Here is a 23,410-nt window from a genome sequence, read left to right as displayed (position 1 = left end):
AGAATTATTTGCTAAAGTGTTAGCTGGTGACTTCTGGTAAATTCATAATACACTCAGTAACTTGGAGAGAAAAACTTTTGATGTCTTTTCAGTGAACTTTAGTCTTTAAGACTCTTTTCTCACAGTGGTCCCAAAATGCATCATTCACATCTTGAAGGAACTCTCTGGCTCAGTATAATTCCTATACTGCCCTGGTATCATACTGACTCAGAATCATCTTAAATACCAGCATATCACTAAATCCCGCTTGTAGCCAACGTGCACCACCCTTGTCCTCACATCAGTCCCCCTGGCTCTGGAGGGACCACTGCACACATCACAGACCATAGGACATGCACACATTTTCAGTTCTTGCCCCTGGCATTATGAATGAGTCTTAATTTTCTTCCCTGGGGTCACTTCTGACCGGAATGAAGGATGTATGATCCCAGCAATTTTAACCAGAATTTAAAACTGAACCCCACAAGACCCATGTTGCACCCCCTGAAGTTGACACTTCAGGAGAGATAAACCTCAGAGTCCAAGCAGATGTCCAGCATAACTATATACAGGATTATCATGGCCTCATTTACAAAAGGGAAGTTTTAAGTAACTTTTTTTCTGGGAACTCATGGGAAGCTACTGGAAGATTGTCAAGCAAGCTCAGCTTTTATTACCAAACCCACACCCATTGCATGCACATTTCAAAAGATGTCCAGGAACAGTCTATTCTTTGTAGTGTTTCCTTTTCTGAAGTAATAAACCCTCCTGGTTTTGATTACCATTTTCAAGCACCTCCTCAATCCGTTGACTCATTTAATATTCCCTTGGTCCCTCATTGCATGACTTCTTCCCTCGCCATGTGCTCAAAATAATGTATGTGCCAATAAAATGTGAACTCTGAAGTGCTCCTTTCTGTAAGAAAACAAAGTGTTCTCTTTCCCCTTCAGTTGACTACTGTTCCATACTCTGCTTACACTGATGGCACCTTAGAGGTTATAAAGAGATACTTCACAGAAAAGGTTTTTCCTGCTGTGGTTGATACACAAAGATGAAGCTCAGCATAGATAATACACATTAGCAACCACTACTCATCTCAAGGTATAACTACTCCGAGCCTTGGTAGAGTATTCTTCCATAAATCAAGACATTTCAAAATGCAGAAGAAAGAGCAACAAGGAAAGTGAAAGTACTAAAACACAGAATGATTTTGGCTTGAATTGTGAAAGGCAAGACAATAATTCCAGGGCTGTCAAAAAATGACACCAGTGCTGGCCTTCTACTGCAGCAAATTTTTGGAAACCACTGTGCAGAGTAACATTATACACATTTTGCTTATTCCCCTTTTGCCTGTTCTGCACCTTGGTCAGACCAGAGATAATACATTTCAAAGTAAAGACAGCTCATGACACACAACATGTAATTGGGACACCCCTATATTGCATAGATTACATCGAAACATATTCAGCGAAGATTTCCCCCAAGTATTCTGCAAGTGAAGGCTGAGACACCTCACCTGCATTGAACAAAGAGACATTTGTGAGCAGTTTTTTAAAGCTGGATACAAACAAGAGTACAGTAGAACCCAAACCTTGACAATAATCTGTCCAATTTAATTTCAAAATATAAATTTCAAATGTTGAATCCTATCATCTTGCCTGCATTTAGACTTAGGATACACAAAGGGAAAATACAGATCTCATCTCTTGTCTTTCTGCAAGTCTCTGGATCATAATCCCTGGCCAATGCTGTCATAAAATAGAGAGTAGGTGCTGATTAGTCTAGTAATTACATAGACAACAATGCAATTAATTTGGTGTTATATGGGTGTAGAGTATTTAACCACTACTTCTCTGGGCCAGGAAGACATTGTCAAGTGTGAAAAGCAATGTAGAGGGCAACGGACCATACACCTTCAAAAGAAAGAGCACTCCCTCTTCCATTCTCTCTTCAGTAGCTGCTTCTCCTGATGCATGTCTTCTTTTCCCTCGGTAATTAACTTTCCCTTAAATAATTACCGTTTGAATGGTAATGCACACCAAGCTAGTTACTGTAATGGCTTACTCCATTTTCAGTTTCTTTACTTCCCTCTGATCACATTCTGTAAATTACAGGATTAATCCCATTGCTAGAGAATCTTCTACAATAAGAAGTAGTTTTTCAAAATAATATTAGGGGAAATATCCCAAACAAACTTTTTGAACCAAATGCAGTTATTTAGGACTCATATCTCAAAACCAGAACTACTGCATGGAGCCATTTTTTGTGGGTTTTATGTCTCAAACTGAAAGTATTTTCAAAGTTTAGTTAACACAGTTGTATTTATAAAAAGTGCAAGTGAGCCAAAGCCCTGGCAGTACGCCACTTTTGTTACACTGCTCATTCATTTTCCTTCTCTCACATAACAGACACTTCAGTTGCATAAACATATTTTATTGTATCATAAAATAAAAGTCAGGGATTGCTTCAAATATCTTAATGATTTCTTGCTGTGGGTATGTAGCAGAAATAATGACGTTTGGAGTGTATCCCAAGAATTATCTCAGTACTCTTCCCAGATTCATTGTGTCAACCCTAAAACAAAGTGATGTGATCATAGTAGGCAAGAGCTAAAGGCTTTACCATGGGGAATGGTAACTTCATTTTAATATCATGAATATCCTCATAAAACTGCAAACAAGCTAACTTTTGCCTAACAACTGTGTTTATTGATATCTCTGTTGCCATGCTGTATCCCTTAGTACCACCACAGAGGGTCAGTTCAGGAAGGCTCCCCACTACCCCAGCAGCTCAGGGCTCAATGACACAATGAACCAGTGCACAGGGAAGAGAGGGCCAAGGCTCAAAGTACTCCTAGGAGAGACATCTTCCACTTCAGCAGCCATCAGTTTTCCTTGCCTGAACTCCCGTTAGAGCGTTGCTTATACATCCAGTACTGTAGGGGAACTCACAATTTTTATCATCCACGTATCTATCCAGCAGCTGTGAAATGATGATACTCACCAGCAGTCTGAAGAAAATGGGTCACAGACACCAAGATGAGCCTATTGTCTCATCTACCATCGAACCTGCCAGGTATGAATGCCTCACATGCAGAAATTTGAGGGCACTGGTCATGGCCAGTGTAGCGGTTTGCCACACCAACACTGCCATTATCGTGACTGCTGTGCCAAAAAAAGCAGCCAGCTTTCCTGAAATTAGCAGAAGGGGAAAGAGGTCATGTGGTGGGAACTGAGTGACAGACTTGGAACTGGAAAGAAATGTGGGATGAAGGCATGTAAAAGCATGAATGTTACAGGTGTCCCTGTATCTCTGATTGAGGAATGTCATATCTATTGCCAATTAAAAGAGCATGAATTTCTGAAAACCCCTTCTAAAAAGTTTGGCATAATGCTGCTCTAAGTATATGCATATTATTACTTTTCTGCTGTCTAACACTGAAACAGATCTCAGGATATCTTCACAAAATGCCACAACTTACGTGCACACTTTTTTATTCAAAAGAAAAACACTGAATGCAAACATACACAGCTGGTTAGGACAGTTGGAGATTCTGTTATTCTACATTGTAAATTCTGTCAGTAATGTGATTTCATTTGCAAGTATGATAGAAAGATGCAGACAAGCTGCACAACAACATTTCTGGAATTTTTAAACTAAAAGCAATTCCAGGAATGGTCCAAATAATCAGACAACTGGAACAACAGAATCCTAGCAGGAGGGGTGGAAAAAAAAGAGAGGAAATTCTGAATGATTGTTCCCTTATTTGCATTACTTGTTTTGATGTTTGTAGAAAGACTGTTGCCATAAACCAAGAGAGACATTATTAGAGGTAAAATGTTACAACTTTTACACTGAATGTTTCGTGTAAACATACTTCTCTCCAGTTAACTTAGAAAGTTTTTGCGGTTGTTTCCGAAAGTATCTAACCTCTTCTGTGTAAAATTGATTACCATTAACAAAATTACTGCAGTTTCAGAAAATGGGTAGAGCTAAATAAGCATCGTGCCACACAGAAAGGACCAGCCCCTCTAATAGCCCTGGGAATCAGATCTTGACCATACAATTCACTGGAACCATCTGGTGAAATGAATTAAAGTTGTGCAAGTGCACAGCTTCCTGAGGTCCAAAAACACAAGTAAGCACCAAATACCTAGTAGCAGAGACTGTAAGTAGCAAAATAATGCTAGGGGTTTGCATCCAGCCTGCTGGTATCACAGTTTTTTCTTCTCCTCTGACTCTTAAAAAATTTCATTATTTCTTTACTTACTCTTCAAAAGCCTCTCACAACTGAGGTGGCGTGCTCAAGGTTGCAGCCTTAGCTTTACTCTTGCCCACTGCAGACAAAAAAGTTCGTAGCTGTTAGCTAGCACACCTACCCAGGCAAATCTTGCTACATGCCAAGACGTAGAATATGTGTTTTACTTGAGCAAAAAACAGGAAACATTATTTTGGTGAGAAATATTGAAGTGATACTTTTGAGTTAATGTGAAGCAAAACACTTCAAAAATATCAGACTGTATAATTTCCAAGTTGTTCTAATTTTGAAATGTGTTTTAAAAAGAAACTGTTCATGTCTTAAACTTTATACAGTCATAATTTTTAATATCAGTTATGAAACAGTGAACAATTAAATAATGACTACAACTTCCTACCCTCTGTAATTAATTTACAGAATAAAGTTTAATATACTTATTACTGAAATATCTACAGTACTCCTAATAAAAAACATTGACAGATATATAATAAAATGATAACTTAAAATATCTATACTATTTTAAAAAGGCACAAAAAAATCTACAAATCTCTAAATTCGAAGTGAAGCATTTAGAATTCAGCAAAGACCCTTCAACTAAAGTGAAAAGAAAAATATGTAGAAATGCTGGAACTTTTCACCAGTTGGATTTTTTGCTGCAGCCAACTCTGTGGTTTCTGGGCATGTGATATATACACATACACTGAATGTCTTTGTGAGAGTTAGCAAATCTTCAGCTCTGTGGAAGGTGCAATTTCATCTTACATGTCTCTAGTGACAGCACTGGTTTTAAAACTTCCTGTCCTCCTTCAGTCTTGACTATTTATTCCTGCCTTCATGCAGCTGTTCACCCCCTCCTGAGCTGAGCCAATGTTATGGTCCGTGAGAGCAAAGCAAAAGAACATAAACCTCCTCCATCTCCCTGAAGAAGAAATATGGAGAGTGGAAAAAGAGAAGAAATGATGAGGTGATAACTGCCCCCTTTCCATTCATATTTAATGAATTATTTGCCTCTTTAAATTCCATGTAAAGATTATCAATGCCTGTGCAGTATCATTTTCTGAGTGACAATCTAGCATGGTACTCTTTCCAGTTAAAATCCAGATCGTCAAGGGCTGGCAAGCCAGACCAAACTCTGGGTTAGCTTAACAAAACTGTTTCTTATCATGAATACTGGAATAAAGCCAAATTACTGCAAGTCATATGACTTTCCCTTCCGAACTTTGTGTTTAGACTGCTGAATGAATGAATTAATGATTTGCATGGGGGCTACACCCTCTTCTTGGCAGCACTGGCTGAAGAAGGCACTCATCTTGTTTTAGTATGAAAACAAGGAAAGCACTTCTGGAGGAGCAAATGGGAAGGGTACTAAATAATCTTTTTCTGAACCACATCAATATTACAATTTCTTCTGAGCTCAGAAAAATAAAAAAAACCCACTATCCTCCACCTCTGAGGCTTTTGGCTAGAAAGTGCAGAAGGAATCAATAAATTATTGACTCTTAACTCTTACACAGCCTCCAATGAGTACTTCATGTCAGTGGTTTACAAAGTCCTAAGATTTGGTAATAAACTTAGAAGAGTTCTCCTCAGACTCTTTCTCAAACAAAGAAAGGTGGTATGATGGATGGGTGCTTATTTTTCAATTGAAGTCACTGTTAAGACAAAAAACTTTATCCAATGCAGGTATAAGAGAGAATGAAAAATGTAAACCATCTGCACATGAAAAAATGTAAAGGATTTATGGAATGGTTGGGAAGGCTTCTGCACAATGTACATGCCATAGCAAGCTTTTGTTTTTGATCGAGAGACAGGATATACTGCAAGAGCCACAGACTCCTGGTAAGAAAAACAGAGTAGTTGGCGGAGGCACAATGCTGACTTTACCATGTGTTTGGAGACACTTGGTCCCAGACCTATTCATTTTAGCATTTTACCACTTTAGCATTTGTCATGTTAGGCTGTTTCTGTAACAGAGAACCCTTTACCCTAGTCTTTGTTGCCTTTAAATAAACTGGCTGCATGCCCAAACTTCTCAGAAAGATTATACAGTATACACTTCCTAGGAGCATCCAAAAAGGCCTGTCCTCTGGCTCTCTATATATTAAATTGTTGTTGCTTACAATGGACAGCACAGGGCAGATGAAGATTTAGAAAACACCTCAAAACTGGCCCAGTAAAAAGCCTGATGTATTCATCAGGTTCATTCAGCTCTAATACCAGGAAAACAATGAGGTCTTTTTGGGTTTAGTGATCCTGTGGTTAATTTATCTGGGTTTGACAACTGAGGGTAAGACCACGATCTTGACATTGCAGACAGAGAATCATGGTAATAAAGAGCCTTGGGGAGAAAGCACAGACCAAAATTTACGTTCTGTTGTTGTTACTCAGTAATAAAGCCAAACCCATCAAAACACAGCTAAGCTGTACAGTTGTAGGGCAGCCATTTTCACTGGGCAGCAACCCTTTTCTATGCTCAGAGGTCAGGCAAAAGCAGAAATATTCTGAGGATGTATTGCATGTTCCAGGTCTGATAAAAAACTGAGAAGCAGCACAAGGTTGTTTTCTTGAATCACACTTTCCTACTTTCTACACTGCATCTGTCTCTGCAACTCATCTCAGGAGCCCCTTTGCACTTCCGCTTTGTCTTGCAACTTACCTGTCTTAGCCTTGCACTTTTCAATGGATTGCTAAGGCTGAGTCCTCCCAAGACTTCCAGAAGAAGAGAGGCAGGAGACACTTTGGCACAAGCAGTCAGCACAGTATCTGAGATTGATGACGCATCTGCAATCCATCAAGCACGAATGACAAGACCGAGTGGGAGGCTTTATAAAGGAGTGATGTCATGTTTGATATCTATCCAGCTCTGAAGAGCATTTTGTGACACACAGCCCTTCTCCAGCCAGGTAAGGCAAGGTAATAATGAGTAGAAGTAAAATTCTCTTTACAATAAATAGGTAAAATTTCTCCAGAAATTTTAATCTCTTTTAAAGCAAAGGGCTGCCTATTAAGTAACTTTGTCATTCAAAAGAAGTAAGCAACTGAATCAGAAACATATTTTATTTGCAACAGCTGTACCCGTAACCAATTAATAAAAGTTATTTTGTGAGCTGCAAGAAAAGCACATAAAATTTTTCAAGTTAGTTATTTTTATGTTTCCACTACATGCCACTTACTTGTACGGAATAGCTTATACTTTCAGATCCAGTTAAAACAGCCACTTTCCAAAGCATACAGTCTTGGTTCTTGAGACTTTAATATAATTGCCCTAGCCACATGAAGAAAGCTATCCCAATGTGATCAACATGAAAAGACTTCTGGAGAGTAATCGAGTTACAGCACTTACAGTGATGTGGATTATATAAAATATAATGAGTCAAGTTTTAAATCCTAGTAAGAAATACTGGAAAGGAGTTAAAAGAAACCACTGGTTTATGTGAGGATCTATAGTGAAAGAAACATTATATATAATGGAAGGACATAAATTCATAAAAGAAACAGGATTAGTATTCGTGTAAGGGTTAAAGCACTCTTTTCCATGAGCAGCAGAGGGTCTCATGTTAATAATACATGCAATGTGCTATAAATACTCCTATAAATACAATGTATTGGAATTTTTAAAAAAATTACTTCATATATCTGTGTTTATTTGTTAGAACACAGTTGGCATGGCTGGGTGAAGAGCACAAAACTTCCCAAACCCTAAACACATTTATTCAATTCTAAATAATATGTCTATTTGGAAAGATAGATCTGGTTGCTCTATTAAACAGAGCAAAAACTTCAAGAAGAGAATCTGTAGAGCTCAACTTTCGTTCTTTATACATCACATAATTAGGACTAAGGAAATAAGAGCAGACACCGCGTCCATTTAATAGTTTATAGATGAACCTTCCAGCTCTACAACATGAGAGGGCAGACAGTTGGTTTTTATGCTAAACTTCCTACCCACTGAATTACCCAACTGTAGTAGATTATTAATTGTTTATTTAGATATCTGAGTCTCCATTCTACAATCATAACATGCCATCCAGATGTCTCCAATAGCTAAACCTATGCCTATCAATGCTAAATGGCAGATACACTAATATTATCAGTGTATCAAAGGAAGAAAGTTTTTTCAGTTTCTCCTTCTCACCTTTGAATCTGTTGATCCATTTCAGCCTGTGTGACAAAACCAGACATCTCAAAGATACTTAATTTTCCAGGTGTTCTGTACCTACAGAGAAAGAAAATGAAATCCAGTATTCTTGCTGAGGGAACTACTACACACCATTCCCTTTGGCATGGCATGGCAGGCCATCCATCCCACATGCCTTGGCTCTCCCCTGGGCACCTGGCACTGCATGGCTCATCAGCTTGCTCTTAACTGCAGCAAGTGTTTGTCCCCTCACCTCAGAAACACAGGGGCTGGGAAAAGAGAGAAGAATACAGAGGCAAGTGGTGAACTGGAAACACTTTGAGCACGGCAAGATCTCAAGTTACTGAGATGCACATCTCCTGGGATACTGGAAGGAAAATTGCCTTGGTGTTGGGTGACAGAGTGCATGGTCCTGGAGGAAATCACGCTTCGCTAGTTCTGCTGCTCATGGAACAGCTTGTCTTTCCTTCTGATATCATGTCTCAGAAAACATGGAATATTGCTATTCTAATAGCAGTTTCTAATATTTTAGGAACTGCATTCTAATACAGGTTCTCTTTTTCTTAAGTTGTCAGGGGATATCACTGCTTGAAAGTAATGCTTGGCTAAAGCTGTGTGAATAAGAATGGGTGATATTCCAGTTCCAGGAAACAATATACATGTTCTGCTGTGTGGAAAGTAGAAGAAAAACACAATTTAAAAATCCAGATAAGGAAGGTTTCAGCTGAAAAAAATCCTTACGTTGCAACGGGTAGCTGCCTTCCCTCTCCTAAAAAACCCCAGAGAGATTATTCTCCGTTTTGCAGACATCCCCTTACTTCTATTTAGCAGGAAAACTGAGAATATCATGCACCTGGTCTGCATTCCTTTTTCAATAGGAATAATTTGTTTTAGATTTACACATACTAATTTAGGGCCAGAAATATCAGTACACCTTTACCCTTCTCAAAATATAATGTACTCACAAGACACTACAACCAATTTTTTTTTGTTCACCTTCACAACTGTCAGTCAGCTTAGCAAGGACCAGACCCCAAGTCAGGATGTTTAGTGAACCCTAAAAAGCTCCAGGCCAGCAAGAGCTTCAGAGCACGCAGAACCTTCAGGAACACCTGTTTTGGCATCATGGCATGTTTCCACTGAGTGGTTAACAAGGTTAACTGGACTTCATGATATTCTCAGGAAGACACATCCACCCAGACATTGATTGCTGTGCTTTTTTTAAACACTTAATCCTTGTTTCTTTTCTCAGTATCCCTGGTGATTATCTTCCCATGCATTTTGTTGCATGGGTGGACAGATTCTCAGAAGCCCAGCTCTCCAAACCCCTGGAGAAGAAGCTAGGCCATGAAATCCAGGTGGGAGAAAGACATTCCAATCCCCTTTCATTGTTTTAAATGTTGTTTGACTATTTTTTTCTGAAGTCTGGAAGACAATCCAAATAAGCAGGTAGATGGAGAGCTGCAATTCCTTATCTTAAAGCAGAGGCTATCATTACTTCATTCATCTACGGCTGGGCAGATCACAGGCAGGGATTTTTACCTGTGTAAAGAAAGAACTTTAATTTAGATTGCTTCTCTAAGAACTTTTCTGTTTGCAAACAAATTTCTGACTAGAAAGAAGAAGACCATAAGCAGAGGTCCAAAGTTCTTCCATGAACCTTGGCTTAGGACAGTGGTAGTTAAGTGCTCAAATGCCTTTTAAATATGGCCTAATGGACCTTCTTGTCTTTGCACACACAGCCATATTGTGAACCATTTGGAAATGTTGGGATTTTGTGGTTTGATATGGTATGTGGTTTCAAAATGATGCTGAGCTTGTCATTGAGGTTGACCCTGGAGAGATTGACTTGTTTAGATCACTTTTTGCCAGTCCTTGCTATGTTTCGCACTCTTTAGAGGAGTTTGTGTAAACTGTAGTATCAAAGAGGTTTCCAGAATTACACAGGTCCCAAAAGAATATAAGAGAGTACAAAAATGTATGGAGCAACACCAGAAAATCTGCACACAGGGTTCAGTCCTTCATCCTACTTTCAAGACCCTTTATGAAACTTGCTTAACCCCTGAGTCCCATTAAAAAATACTCAGTTAAATAAAGTTACCCTGCCATCAAAACAAGATCTAGCTTCAGCTTCCATTGTTCCTGTCACAGTTCTATGCACAGAGGTGCAAGGTCATCAAGGAAGTAAGGTTTGATCAGTACTGCTTGGTCTCAGAAATGTAAATTGTAGGTTTATTGGTTTCTTTCCCAGTGTGCAGCTATATACACTGATTGTTTCCACTAATTCTGAGTGGAGTCCCAAATGAAAAGTTCAACTTTGTTAGAACTAGAGTGATATTTTTTGAAAAACACATTATGATCAGACTTCTGGATTTCCTGATCCTGTTTCCTGGTGCTTACGATAAAGGAGTAAAAAACTCCAGATGGTATAAGCCTGGCTTGTAACCTCTTCCTACAACCTTCACAACTTAAATTAAATGGGAAGGCTATAAAGAGTTATATAAAGATCTAGTATTTCATATAAATAAATAATGGTAACTGTAAACATGGGCATATTTCTCCCTTATAACATTAACTGCTACCTGAAATGAAGAATTTTCTCTACCTTTTAAAAGTATTAGATTTTTTTCTATTGTGTCATACAGAAAACAAAAATGTCCATCTTCTATTAATTTGAGACGCCACATACTGAGAAAAAAAATCATCTTTTGTAGTGGTTTTGATACAAGGTAGATGAATATGTTGGATGTTGCATGTTTTCAAACAGAAAAAAACGATGCAAATAAGGTCAAATTTCTTGTGGTTGAACCCATGAAGCAAATACAGAACATATTTTGTTTGTTTGGATCTTGGGGGAACAAACTGTTTTTATGTAGTCACATTACACTAAAGCAAGCACTGTAATGTATTGCATTTCAAAATCACATATTTATATAATAGGGATTGTACTCACATCCAACATAATCAGTCTCAACCACAAAAAACTGAAAACAATTCTGAAAAGTGTGAAAAAAACCTTTGTTTTCTAAATGCTGACATACAAAGGAGGAAAAAACCCTATAGGCCTGAAGTAAACTTTCATATCATTAGGATCCAATTGTTAAAAACTGTTTATTATACATAACTTCTTACACAAGTCTGATTCACAGTGGCAACCTTTGAAATATCCTGTGTTGCTAAACTCCACTAACCTCACCATCTAGGTCTTCATGATGCTGCATTTTACCCTAATTCCCACACTTGTGTTTCACTAGGGAAATGTCTGATAAAAATAAATAATGTAATTCATGTTTAGTGAATAGGATTTCACAGGTATTTTTCAAGTTTAACTAGTAAGGAAGATGGTGTCTTAAGACAACTACAGTTTAGAAGGGGTTGGGAGGAGTGCCTAGAAACTTTTCCAACTCTGAAAATTATTCCTGTGCCACTTAGGGAGAAACCCAAGATTTTTCAAGATTTCCTGCAAAGAAACTGGGAGTGAGAAGTCCAGAGTAGATAATAACATTTTGTTAATTTGGAACTACTGTTTGAGTTCAGCGCTTTAGCTGTCCATGTACCAAGTGTTGCTTTGGTACCTGCTTTGGTTTTAAGCACAAATTGCATGCAGTGAAAACTGTCATTAAAAATTCCTGTCAGCTCAGATTCAGTCCTTAACAGCTATGGTCACAACCAAGCACCTTCTACAAAACTCTAATTTTGCAAAAATTAATAATCTGCTGAATTGATGCCTCTCTCCCCAGATAAACAGCTGCTCTGTATTGATTTACAAGTGATTGCATTTGAGAATTGCTACGTGCTAGAGAATTGTCACATTTCTAAATAAACAATGATGTTGAGAACAAAAATGCTAGCCTCTGTTTGTGATCCACTAAAACATGAGATGGATCTCAATATTCCTAGAGGAGGAGCAAGTTTAGCTGATTAGTTTTAGGGATACAAATAAACACAGTGTGTTTCTAATTACACCAGTAAGTCACAATGGAGTGCTGGTTAATAGGGTAGTTTCGTGCCTGAAGTTCTACAACCTCTTCAAAAAACAGTGCGCTTGTCCTTCTTCCTTTCCTCAAGCACAGCTTCTTTCTTAGCAGCACTAATTAATCCTCACAGCTGAAACAGTTTGGGTCACAATTATCAATCTCCTTTATGTGAGGACGTTTATGCTGTCGCTACAAAGCTCTACATAAAGAAGTAACACAGCCTCCTTGCTGGTTGTGACAAGTAGTTGTGATCCTTGAGTCTGGCAGAGCTCAGCAAGTGTTCTGCTATACCAACAGATCTGAAAACATCCTAGTCATACCTGCTCAGACCACCTCAAACTCAAAAACAGTTAAAAAACTACTTTTCAAGATTATTCTCATACTTAAATGAGCAGACAAGAACATATTCAAGCACAACCCAAACTTCAAAACACAAAATCCAGGGATTTTAGTATACTGGTCTTCATAACCTCTCATGGTTTTTTTGGTATCCTATTACTTCTTAGTTAGGAGCATGTGATTTTCCAGACTGGAAGTGCACCTCAGACAGCTAGAACTCCAATTTCCTGACTGCTTTATTTTTGTGCAATTCTGTTCAATAAAAAACAGAGGAAGGAGCAGAGTGGCTACCTAAAAGAGGAATTTTGTGGGAGTATTTTCTTTTTTTGGTGGGAGAATGTTTGTTGTTTTAAACTGCTGAGAAATGATAAATCAAGTTTAATTATGACAGTTGTGCTTATTCATTGGTCACTGTGTACACTGCAGAGTCATCTTGACAAAACTGCCATGTAAGTAAAGCTATGATTTATTCATCTTGGACAAAGTATCTTTCACAGTTAGAAAAGGAGTTCCAAAAAGTAGAAGAATAATGAATTACTGTACTTTTATCTGTGTATCTCTCTATCTACCTACCTATCTCATCTCCTCCTTAAGCCCTGGCCTGCTCACTTAGAAACAGCTCCTACAGAACTTTGAAATGTCATGTTAATGAATTTCCAGTGTATAGCAGATCCTATTTTCCTCCATAAGCATCAACAATAATTCCTACAGCCCTACCTTGACTCACATTCCTGTCTCTTCCAGTCCCTCCACCCAACAAATTCCATAACCAGAAAGTGACATGCAGTACCATTTAACCTTAAGTTTATACTAAAACAATACACTAATAAAAACAACACAACTTTTATGTGTTCACTCCAAGGCTAAGCAGCTGTACAGCTCTCATTTGGACCTGTATACTTTGGTAAATATGGTAGCAAAATTCATGCAAATTCTCTATCATGAATAAAATTTATAGATAGATAGATAGATAGATAGATAGATGTATGCATGTACGTATTTTATATTACTGTGTTCACAAAATAGAATCAATGTGAATTTGGTATTAAGATTTCATTAATGATGGAAAGTCTGTCCACCTCGAAGGAGACATTTCAGAGCTGTCTAAAAAGAGAATTCACCCATATTTCTCCCGAGGGGCTTGATGGGATCCATACTGTTCATCCAGTCAAATGGCTCTGCAGCAAAGCCACAGCCCCTCCTGATTTTCTCATCTGGCAATCCCCTAACAAACTTCACCTCATGCAACAGTCTTCCAGTAGCATCTTGATTCCTACCCTCCCATCCTACATTTGTGAGTCACCTTTCAGGGTTTTTTTCTTCAGAAATTTCTACATTCGGCCTCTGTGTGCCTGTCCTTCCCATGACTTTTTCCATCACCTCTCTTTCAAATCACTTTTCCCAAACTGTGTTCAACTTCTTTTCTCTTCTTGCCAAGAAACTCCCTTTTTCAGTTTCTACTCGCATCCCCAAGTTTTCTATTTCTTTCATTTGAATCTATTAAATTAATGGATTTTGTCAAAACCACTCTTGTCTGATGTCAAGCAAGGAAGTTCAGTGGCCTCTCACACAGAAGTACTGGAGTTGCAGTTCCCTCTCCAGCTCAAGTGAGGGGTCTGCCACTCCTCATGTGTGCTGTAACCAAGAGAATTAGAAGGTCTTCCCACACTTAAAGCTGTAAACCTGAGCTGTCGACTTATAAACCAAAGCTCCACTCAAACTGCCTCCCCTAACCCCTCATCTGCTAAATCAGTAAGAAGAGTAATAATGATTATGATGACAATGATGATCATCATCTTATCTCTACAAAAACTCCAAGTGAGTCTTTTTTTAATACTGAAACTCAGAAGCTAGGGAGGGGAAAAGAGAATAATTTCGCTAAGGTAAAGAAAACATATGATGCAATAATTAACTTGGAGACAGAAAAAAATTATAATGTATTTGCACTGGCCCTGTGCTGAAACCCCTGTGCTAAACAGGTCTTTGGCCATTAAATGTTACTGGAACCCCCAAACCTTTGGCACAGTACTTACGTGTAACAAAAAGACTAAGTAAGTGAAAAGCCACTAGCACGTCTTCTGGCAATAGACTATTTTCTTCACTGTTTTCTCTAACTTGAAACACCCTGCATTCAGCCTCCCTGCTGCTGTCTAGACACAGCTCTGCTTTTGCCATCCACCCTGAGTCTGTAGCCTGCAGCCACAGCAGCACATTCTCAGCTCTCTCATACCTGCTATGCACTGAAGGGCTCACTTCAATGAGGCTGCAGCTTCCCCAGCCCTCCTAAAAAATCCAGGCCACCTGCTAATGCACCAGGTATCTCCAGCTCATGAAGATGTTACTAGATGATAAATTGTCTACACCTGGTGAGCTAACACAATGCTTGTTCTCCAAAACCACTGGCCTGTAGAATTCCACTATGCCCATTGTGTAAGAAGGGGAACTGGAAGTTCACCAGCCCCAGTACCCTGCCAACTCTGCCAGGTCACCTGGAACAGTGGGGTCTATGACCACCAGGGACCACCAGAGAGACTCCCAGGACAGAAGAACACAGGCGTAAAGGGGAGGGAAGATACGTTAATGATTCTGGGGAAATGATTATCATATGTATGTTTATTCTGGGACAATCAATCAATCGATACGTGTGTAAAATGCAGTATAAAAATAGAAACATTCCTGTACTCAGCCTGCACAGATCTTGGAGGAGCTATCCCCTGTGTATCCATCCAAATAAAGAATGCCTACTTCTTAATACTACACTTGTGTTAAGGAGTTTATTTTACCAAATTTTTAGTAACAAAGATAGAATTTAGAGGATCAGCTTGGGAGGAAGTGAGTGAAGCTCCTTTCTAGCCCTCCCAATATATTCAAACTTTTATTTGGAATTATTTGGCCAAAAAATGATGAGGAAAGAGTGATGAGTGGGAAGAGCAAGGAGAGATATTTGAAATTCCAGAAGTGTGTCCTCCTATGAGCAGGCATGACTGTCACAGCACACACTGAACAGTGAGTAGATGACAGACCCCATTACAGTCAAACTCAGAGACCAATTTCTAAACACAACTCTGAAGTATGACACAAACTGTTATTTTCACTCTTATTTTGATCAAGAAGCTTTGTGTTCCTTACACTCTTACAAGTCAAAATATCTAAAAACTTGAAACATATGGATGCCAAGCAAACTTGATGACTCAGGAATGTTATTCATTCTTCTGGTGAGCAGGAGAAATTTTCTTAAAAGGAAACATCACTTGGGAATCCCAGTCTTGGCACTGAAATTGACATACACCCTGAAGTAATCCAGCCCTCTTCTCATTTTAGCCTGTCATTTATTTAACAGGCAGCATAGGTAGAAGAGGGCTAGGGGAAAAAGGAGACTGGAGACCTCATCTGCTATCACTACCCTGAATATTCACCCCACCAGCAGCCCTATCACTGTTTTGCATCAGAAAATGCACAAACATGGTGGAAGTATTTTGTTATGTTCACAAATGCTGCTAATAATATGTAGTACATACTAAGAAACAGCAAGTTTTCTCTTTCCTCAATTTAAATCCATTAGTTTTCTTTTCATCTTTGTTAGTGTTTCCTTATCACTCATGCTGCCGTTAGATGAATGGTTGACAGGAAAGCAAAATTAGATCAACCAGCAACTGTCAGATAATATACATCTATCTTAGCAGTTTAAAGCTTGCTGCTTTTGTCTTTAGCCAAAAAAGACCTGGGTTTGCAATGGCTATTTTCTTTCCCTCTCTCTCTGACTTTACCCAATAAAATGTTTCTCAATTCTGTCACAGTTTTATTCCCAGAGTATAAAATTACCTGTTTAGCTCCTTCTTCTTTTACAACCTTAATTACACTTGTTTTTCTTATGGGTTTTGGACAGCATCCTTTCCAAGCTGCTCTGCAAATTACCAATTTCTTTTTGCCCAAGCCCTCTCTTTGGTACTTGGCTCCTTTCACCCACACATACCTATGAAAGAATGAATTTAAAATAATGACTTCATGCATGATGCAATGTCTTACTGAGTTATTACCCTATCACATCATCTTCCCCCATCCTACTATAGCTCTTACTATTCCCTTGGAATTGGTTGGGACAGATTTAATTTTCTTTATAGCAGCACATATGGTACTATGCTTTGGATTTGTAACCAACCAGCATAGATAGCACCCCCATTACAAGTATTGCAGTGTCAAGTAAGGCCTTTTCTGACACCACCCCACTCCAGGCTGGGAGCACACAGGAACCTGGGAGGGGACATAGCAGGGACAGCTGTTAACTTGTGTTGTGCTAACTCATAACGCTGGGATAAGTATTTTTGGGTAAGTAGATTATGAAGTATTTCAGTAAACTGCAACCAAACTAACGAGATACTATAGTGGCATTAAACTACTTAAATGGGCTGTAACAGACAAGATCCTAAGAATTGAAATTTCCAAGGCACAGGACCATTTACCATTTGACATGGTAATACTTGCAAGCTTTGCAGTCTGTTGCACTGATGCCACAAGGGAAATAATTTCTTACCTATTTATTACCTTCCTTCTGATTTCCTGTATGTGACTCTAAATTGTAAATTGTTCTCTCTGCTCCCACCTGCCAATTTTTTCCTGATCATCTCTGTGATAGCACCTCTTGCTAAAGACCTGGATTAGGCTTTTTGTGTAGCCTCATAGTCCCTACGAAAATTTTAATACCTCATGAGGCTTCCTCAGACTTTCAGCTCCACACTACAGTCTCAAGTTACCCTCTGGCAAGAGACTTTCACACTGACTTTCATTCTCCCTCCTTTGCCTGCATTACGGTTCCAGCATGCAGGTCCACAGAAGGGCTTGTCTCTAACCAACCTTTACCTGTCCTTGATTTTAAAGTAGCAAGGGAAACTTCAGCAGGATACAGATGCCTGTATTAATGTAGTTTTATACAGAAACAGATTCATAGAATCACTAAATGGTTGGGATTGAACAGTTAATGTCACATAGTTCCAAGCCCCCTGCCATGGACAGGGACAAATTTCACTAAACCAGGTTGCTCAGAGCTCTTCTTGGCCTTACACACCTACAGGGCTGGAGTATCCACAGCTTCTCTGGGCAACCTGTTTTAGTGCCTCACCACCTGGCCAGTAAAGAATTCTTTTCTCACATGTAATCTCAACTCACTGTCTCTCAGTTTGAATTAATGTTTTACATGTTGCCAAGCACAATTGAATCCCGAATGACTGCTCAACACCTTGAGGAGGGACAGCAGCTGGACTCTGCTGGAGTACCTGTCCTGAAAACACACAAAAGACAGACAGACAGACACAGACAGCCCACCCTGACGAAAACAGACTTTGTATGAGAGGCAGGGAAGCAATGACACATGGTATGTCACAGTAACTCAGGAAAGGAAAGGAAGTATGAGTTCTGTCCTCTGATCCAAACAGCTCTCATGTGAAGCAACACAGCACCTCACTTGGGAATGCGATGGCTGTTTGAAACGCGACAGATCTTTGCTGTCCTGACACACGTCAGCAGAGCAAATTATTGCAATGACTATTTAAAATGCACAGTCCATTTCAGTTTTGCTTTTCTGTTCTGGAGACTGCTTGGTGAAACTTGTTCAGATGGGCCTTTAGAGGGGAAGATGCAAGTGCCACATCTGAACCAGTGAAGTTTCTCAGGTGCACACGGAGAGTGCTGATCACACAGGTATCCTACCATGCACACAGATCATGTAGTTACCCAGCACACATCTCAACATGTGACATTCAGCTCACATCCCACAGCAAATCTGCTGGCCAAGTCCCAACAATCTTATGAGAAGAAGGTCTATAGATTTATCTGTGAAGGCTAACCAACAAAAAACAAAAACAGAACCCCGCCCAAAAAAAAAACCAACGAGACTACAGAGAGGTGTCTATCCAAGCAGCTCACACCTGTGGTTACAGGCCTGTGCTTATATGCAGCTCTTGTAACAAGCTTATAATCCTGTTCAGAGAGAATCTGGAGAGGGATTTGCTCCACTTCGACAGCCCTTCTGGCTGGCTGTACAGCAGAGCCAGCACAGAAAGGGACGCCCAAAGTCTGTCTGTGCCACTGAGTATCAGCTGGGCAGGAAAGCAGTGAAATATGTCACAAGTGCGCCTGTCAATCTGCCCCATGGGATGGATGCTGGATCAACTCCAATGTCCCTAGGATTCCAGTCACAGGCATATTGGCTCTGTGCAAAGAGAGGATGTCTTGACCTGTGGTTGCTCCCAGGTCAGACTGCACTCCTACTTTGCCACAAGACCAAAACCAGCACACAAGAGATCTGGCTGCCAAGTTAACATTGCAGAGTGTTAGTACATTTCTGCTTTTGCCCATGGAATGAAAACACTAAATGAGTATCTTGGGGTAACCACCGAACACCAAAAATTGCAAGGCCAGATAATTTCCCTCAATGGAAAAAGACTTATGATTTGTTATGGTAATTGTTTACAGCAAATAACAAAACAGTACTTTTTGTGAAAATAATTGTTCACTTTTAGGCAGATTTTGGCAGCATTTGGTTGCTTTCCCTGTTCCTTCTTCAAATGAAGAAGTTGAGAAATAAATTTTCTGCAAGACCTAGGCTCTGTTTTTCTTTAACAGTTATAAGCAGACAATTCCTTTGGTATGCCCAACATATGCTGTAATTAAAAAAATAAATTTATCAAGGAGTTTTATGAGGTAATCCTTAGAACTTTAGCAAGTTCTCATTTGACTATCACAGGCCTAAGAAAAACTCAGGACTAATTTTAGCATTTATTGGAATGTGCTGCTAGTAAGAAAAGGTCAAATGTGCTCACAGGAAGGCAGCACTAATTTGAATGTTTGGCTTGAACTTGCTTCTTCTTGCAACAAACGACACTTTCCTCCACCCACCCGCGTCAAGCAGAATGAATCACAGCAGCAACACCTGTTTAAGAAAATAAATATTGTATATAATTGTAACGTAAAAGTTTCCCTTTTCCCATAATATATTCAAAACAAAAAGTGGTGTCCAGGGAGGACAGAGGAACAAAATGCACAGTACATTGTGCTGTCTGTGCTGCCGATACCACAGACAGCATTCTCTGCCAACATGAGACACTTACCTTTTAACAAAAAGAAGGCCAAAATGTTCTTTCAGCAGTACTTACTGCCCCTGCCCCAGTAGTAAAACTAGCGGCTCTGTTCCAAGTCTATGGAGGCAGATGACAAAGCCTACTCACCCTATTGAAATATTATCCTTTCTGCCCTTTCTATTTGTTTAGAAGAGTCCATCTTGCAGATGGAGGCCTGGAGTCAGGAAAAATGGCTTTCAGTAATTCATTTACACATGCAGGTACCCTTAAGAACACCACTTAAGAGGCAGGCCCTATGGATTTAGAGAATGGCACATTACTTGGCTGTCTTCTGTAGCTGGTAGATGACTCAAGATGACCTTTCCTTCTTTTTAACAATATGCAAAAGACTGATGTTTTATATACATATGCATGTAAACATATAAATATCCACACACAAACACTTTTATCTGCTCACCTATATCGACTAAAGGTGGGTTTTTTTCTGTTATAAAATATTAAAAATTACATTTAAATTCATAATCAAGAGCTTAATCATTTAGATCTCACATTTTGTTTCCATTTTAAATCCTAAGCAATGGTTGAGAGGAAATTGATGAAATAGGAGAAAGAATTCAAAAGGCACATCATTGTCATGAAGGTGAAGAACAAAAGCAGATCAATATTGTGGCAAGCCTATGAGTTTCTGAATATAACACAAGGCAAGCCTCAGAAGTGAAAGGATACTATTTCCATAATTTCTATAAAGGAAGTATCCCGTTTTCCCAGCAGTGTCTAATGACATGGTAAGAGGACAGTACCTCCACAGGCAAAGAAAAGATATTTCTCTGGCAAAGGGGAGGCAAGCAGACAGGTTCAGCTAGTCTGAGGAAGTCATAGAATCTGTGTTTATTTAAGGGGAAAGTGCTACCATTGAGGCTTTTCTATGGATGAGAATTTCTCTTTGAAAGGAGTGCATTTTTACTGCGAAAAATCTAATGAGGTGTTTCTTCCCATCTAAAGATTTTCTGAGTAAGGAAGCAGCAGCTCTGAGCTACAGCCTCACATTAAATATTTGCTGGCTAGTCACAGAGAAGCTTCATGGAAAGCCTGGTGTCTATGGAAGAGTTGTCCAGAGAAAAAGCCTTTTGGCAGACCACATCAGTTCAGAGAAAAGCAGCACAGACAAGAGCAATGTAACGCACAAAACTAAAACAAAAGAGTTTAGAATAGCCATATAATTGTTAAAAGACCTAGTTCACTAAAATGAAAGACAAGGTGGCTATTGACAGGTGAGAAGTTAATCTGAAATATGTTTCATGTCAAGATGCATCTCAGACATACTTTCTTTTGGGTGTTTCATCCAAATAAAGCCAGAAAATATTTCTCTGCAAGGAATGAAAAATGTTTTAACTACATAAGCTTACAAATCTGAAAAAGAACTAGAGGGAAGAAAGTGAAACAAAAATAGAGGACTCTGAAGAATTTCTGAAATTTTGAGTTGCTTTAACAAATACCCCAAAGAACATTCTCTAGGTCAGAGTACCAAATGTTTCAAAATGTCCTATTCCTCCTTTGGCAGGAGAACTAACAATATCATCACAGGGGCAACAATGAGGAAAGCTTTCAACATCTTTACTTTGAATGTCACATATCCCACACATTAAGAAGATATACAAAAGTAAGCAAAAGCAGGTGAAATGGCAAGTTTTAGTTTTGTACTAGCTCAGATGTCCAATTAAGGAATACCTCACATGGGAGGAAAAAAAATGGCTACAAATGATCTCTCAATTTCTTTGGCAAAAATTATAAAAAGGCAGTTAATTACTTAAAACTCACCTGAAATTTTTGGAAGCCTCAAACTAAGAGAGTTGATTTGGAAGAATAAATACTCTTTTTGAGAGGTCTGGAGAGAGCAACTCTGTTTTCAAAAGCATTTTTAAAATGGTGTATGTTAGTCGTTGTTTACTAAAGGTAATACAAAGAATGTACATGAAGTTGTTCTCCCCCTGCACCCACCTTAAGAAATACATTAAAATTCCTTGGATTGTATCAGAATTTCTGCCTCAAAAGTAATTTCTTCTTTTCTCTCTCAAATGCTCCCAAAAGATGCCAATTACTGTTGATCAAACAGAAAATGTAACATGCTTCAAAGTTTATCCCACAGAGTAGGTCTTAACATTCAACTGAAAGGAAAAGAACACTTAAGTTTACATAAAATCCAAATCCCTGGAGTAATGGACGACCTCTCAGACTAGTCCTGAAATCTCTTTTTCTTCATATAGTATTATTGCATTTTCACATACAGTATCAATACTTTTTTGGAGAAAAAAAAGGCTTTGCAGGAATTCTTAAATATCCCAACGATAATTTTATTATTCATTGAAACAGACTTGTACATCACATAGAGCTTAAGAGCATGATTATAAAAAACAATCACTATCCCCCTTTTATGTTTTTTAAATCACAGAAGAGTTTAAGAGCTGAGCAACTTACGCAGAGGTGATAGCACTTAGATGTCTCTGAGGTCTTGACAATACTATGAGTCATACAAATCTAATTCTCAAAGTAGAGAATCACAAATGTCACCAGGCACAGAGGCCCTATTAAAGTATCCCCATTTGTCTTTCCAGAGCGTTGTTCTTTATCACATTATTTGACAGACTGTCATGTAAAAGTTTGAGCTGCCCAAATATAATCTCCTCGGACCATTCTGTGCTTCTCACAACACAGAGCAATCACAGGGCCCATTTTTCCGCAAAACAAAGTCAGACCATCAGCAAAAGTCTATCAGATTGTGTAAGTATCAACATGTATATGTAAACAAAAGTCATCAGATCTTCAGTAAAGGCAGTTTTTTCCTTCAGTATAATAATGAACAGCTTTTGTTAGAAATGTAAAGAGCCAATATGTTCAGCACAATACCCCTTTGTAAGCCCTTCAGAGATTAAACTACAACATCAAGGTCTGCTACAACAGTATTTATATACAGTCCATTGGCTCCAGGAATGGGAAATAATGTGGTTTATTGCAAACAGTAGACTTCAAAAACCAGGTATTTCGAAGTCCAGTTTGTTATGATTTTATTTAAACAAAATATGAGTTAAATGTTTTCATGCAACATTTGCACTTAAGTCTTAAATAATCATGACAAACAGAAGTAGTTAAAGAACACACTAATTATAGACTTTGGTGGATATACAAAAAACCTCAGCATTATACGTTATACAAAGTAAAGAACATCTTAAATACTTCCCCAAAATACTGCAGCAGCTGAGACACAGTGATATGCCTTGCAAGGGCATAGGAATGTAATTTAGAAATCCTATGGGAACTACCCCTTTCCTTTAATTTCACAAACAAGACAAAAGCAACATTCAACTCCACACACTGACTTTTCAGGTTATGTCTATGCAGTACCTTAGTTTTATCCAAACAGTAGAAGTTAGACATGTTTATTTAGTAAACAATTATGCAGTAAATCTCTATTACATTTCTTCCTTCGTATTACCTGGAGTAGCCATGTTATTTAAAAGTGGGCAGGTTTGGTACTTTTATACTGATGTCACCAATATTAATATTTCTTGGGATCTCTGGAAGATTCATATTCTTTACAGCTGAAACAGCCCGGGCTGGAGCTCCTGCTAAACCAGCCTGTATATAAAGT

General features: G+C 38.7%; 2 protein-coding genes across 4 annotated transcripts in view; both read right to left on the bottom strand.

The window, feature by feature from the left end:
* LVRN (laeverin) overlaps window positions 1–19,611 on the bottom strand; it is a 61,941-nt gene extending 42,330 nt beyond the window's left edge. The window contains exons 1-2 of one of the 2 annotated variants that reach the window (XM_088156584.1): window positions 19,507–19,611; window positions 8,373–8,453 (exon numbers count right to left, since the gene is read on the bottom strand). In XM_088156584.1, coding sequence (XP_088012710.1) covers window positions 8,373–8,419 — 47 coding nt within the window. In that variant the 5' untranslated portion in view covers window positions 8,420–8,453; window positions 19,507–19,611. Of the gene's footprint in view, window positions 1–8,372; window positions 8,454–16,513; window positions 16,660–19,506 lie in introns of those variants that run through there. The other variant, XM_088156585.1, reaches the window with a different exon arrangement.
* Window positions 19,612–22,094: 2,483 nt separating this feature from the next.
* AP3S1 (adaptor related protein complex 3 subunit sigma 1) overlaps window positions 22,095–23,410 on the bottom strand; it is a 28,698-nt gene continuing 27,382 nt past the window's right edge. For both annotated transcript variants that reach the window (XM_014892954.2, XM_088156586.1), the window contains one exon: window positions 22,095–23,397. In XM_014892954.2, coding sequence (XP_014748440.1) covers window positions 23,269–23,397 — 129 coding nt within the window. In that variant the 3' untranslated portion in view covers window positions 22,095–23,268. The remainder of the gene's footprint in view (window positions 23,398–23,410) is intronic.

The sequence above is a fragment of the Sturnus vulgaris genome, chromosome Z, assembly GCF_052056855.1.
Source record: "Sturnus vulgaris isolate bStuVul1 chromosome Z, bStuVul1.hap1, whole genome shotgun sequence".
Lineage (NCBI taxonomy): Eukaryota > Metazoa > Chordata > Aves > Passeriformes > Sturnidae > Sturnus > Sturnus vulgaris.
The sequence above is the reverse complement of the archived record's forward strand: the minus strand, read 5'-3'. Positions and strand labels throughout refer to the sequence as shown.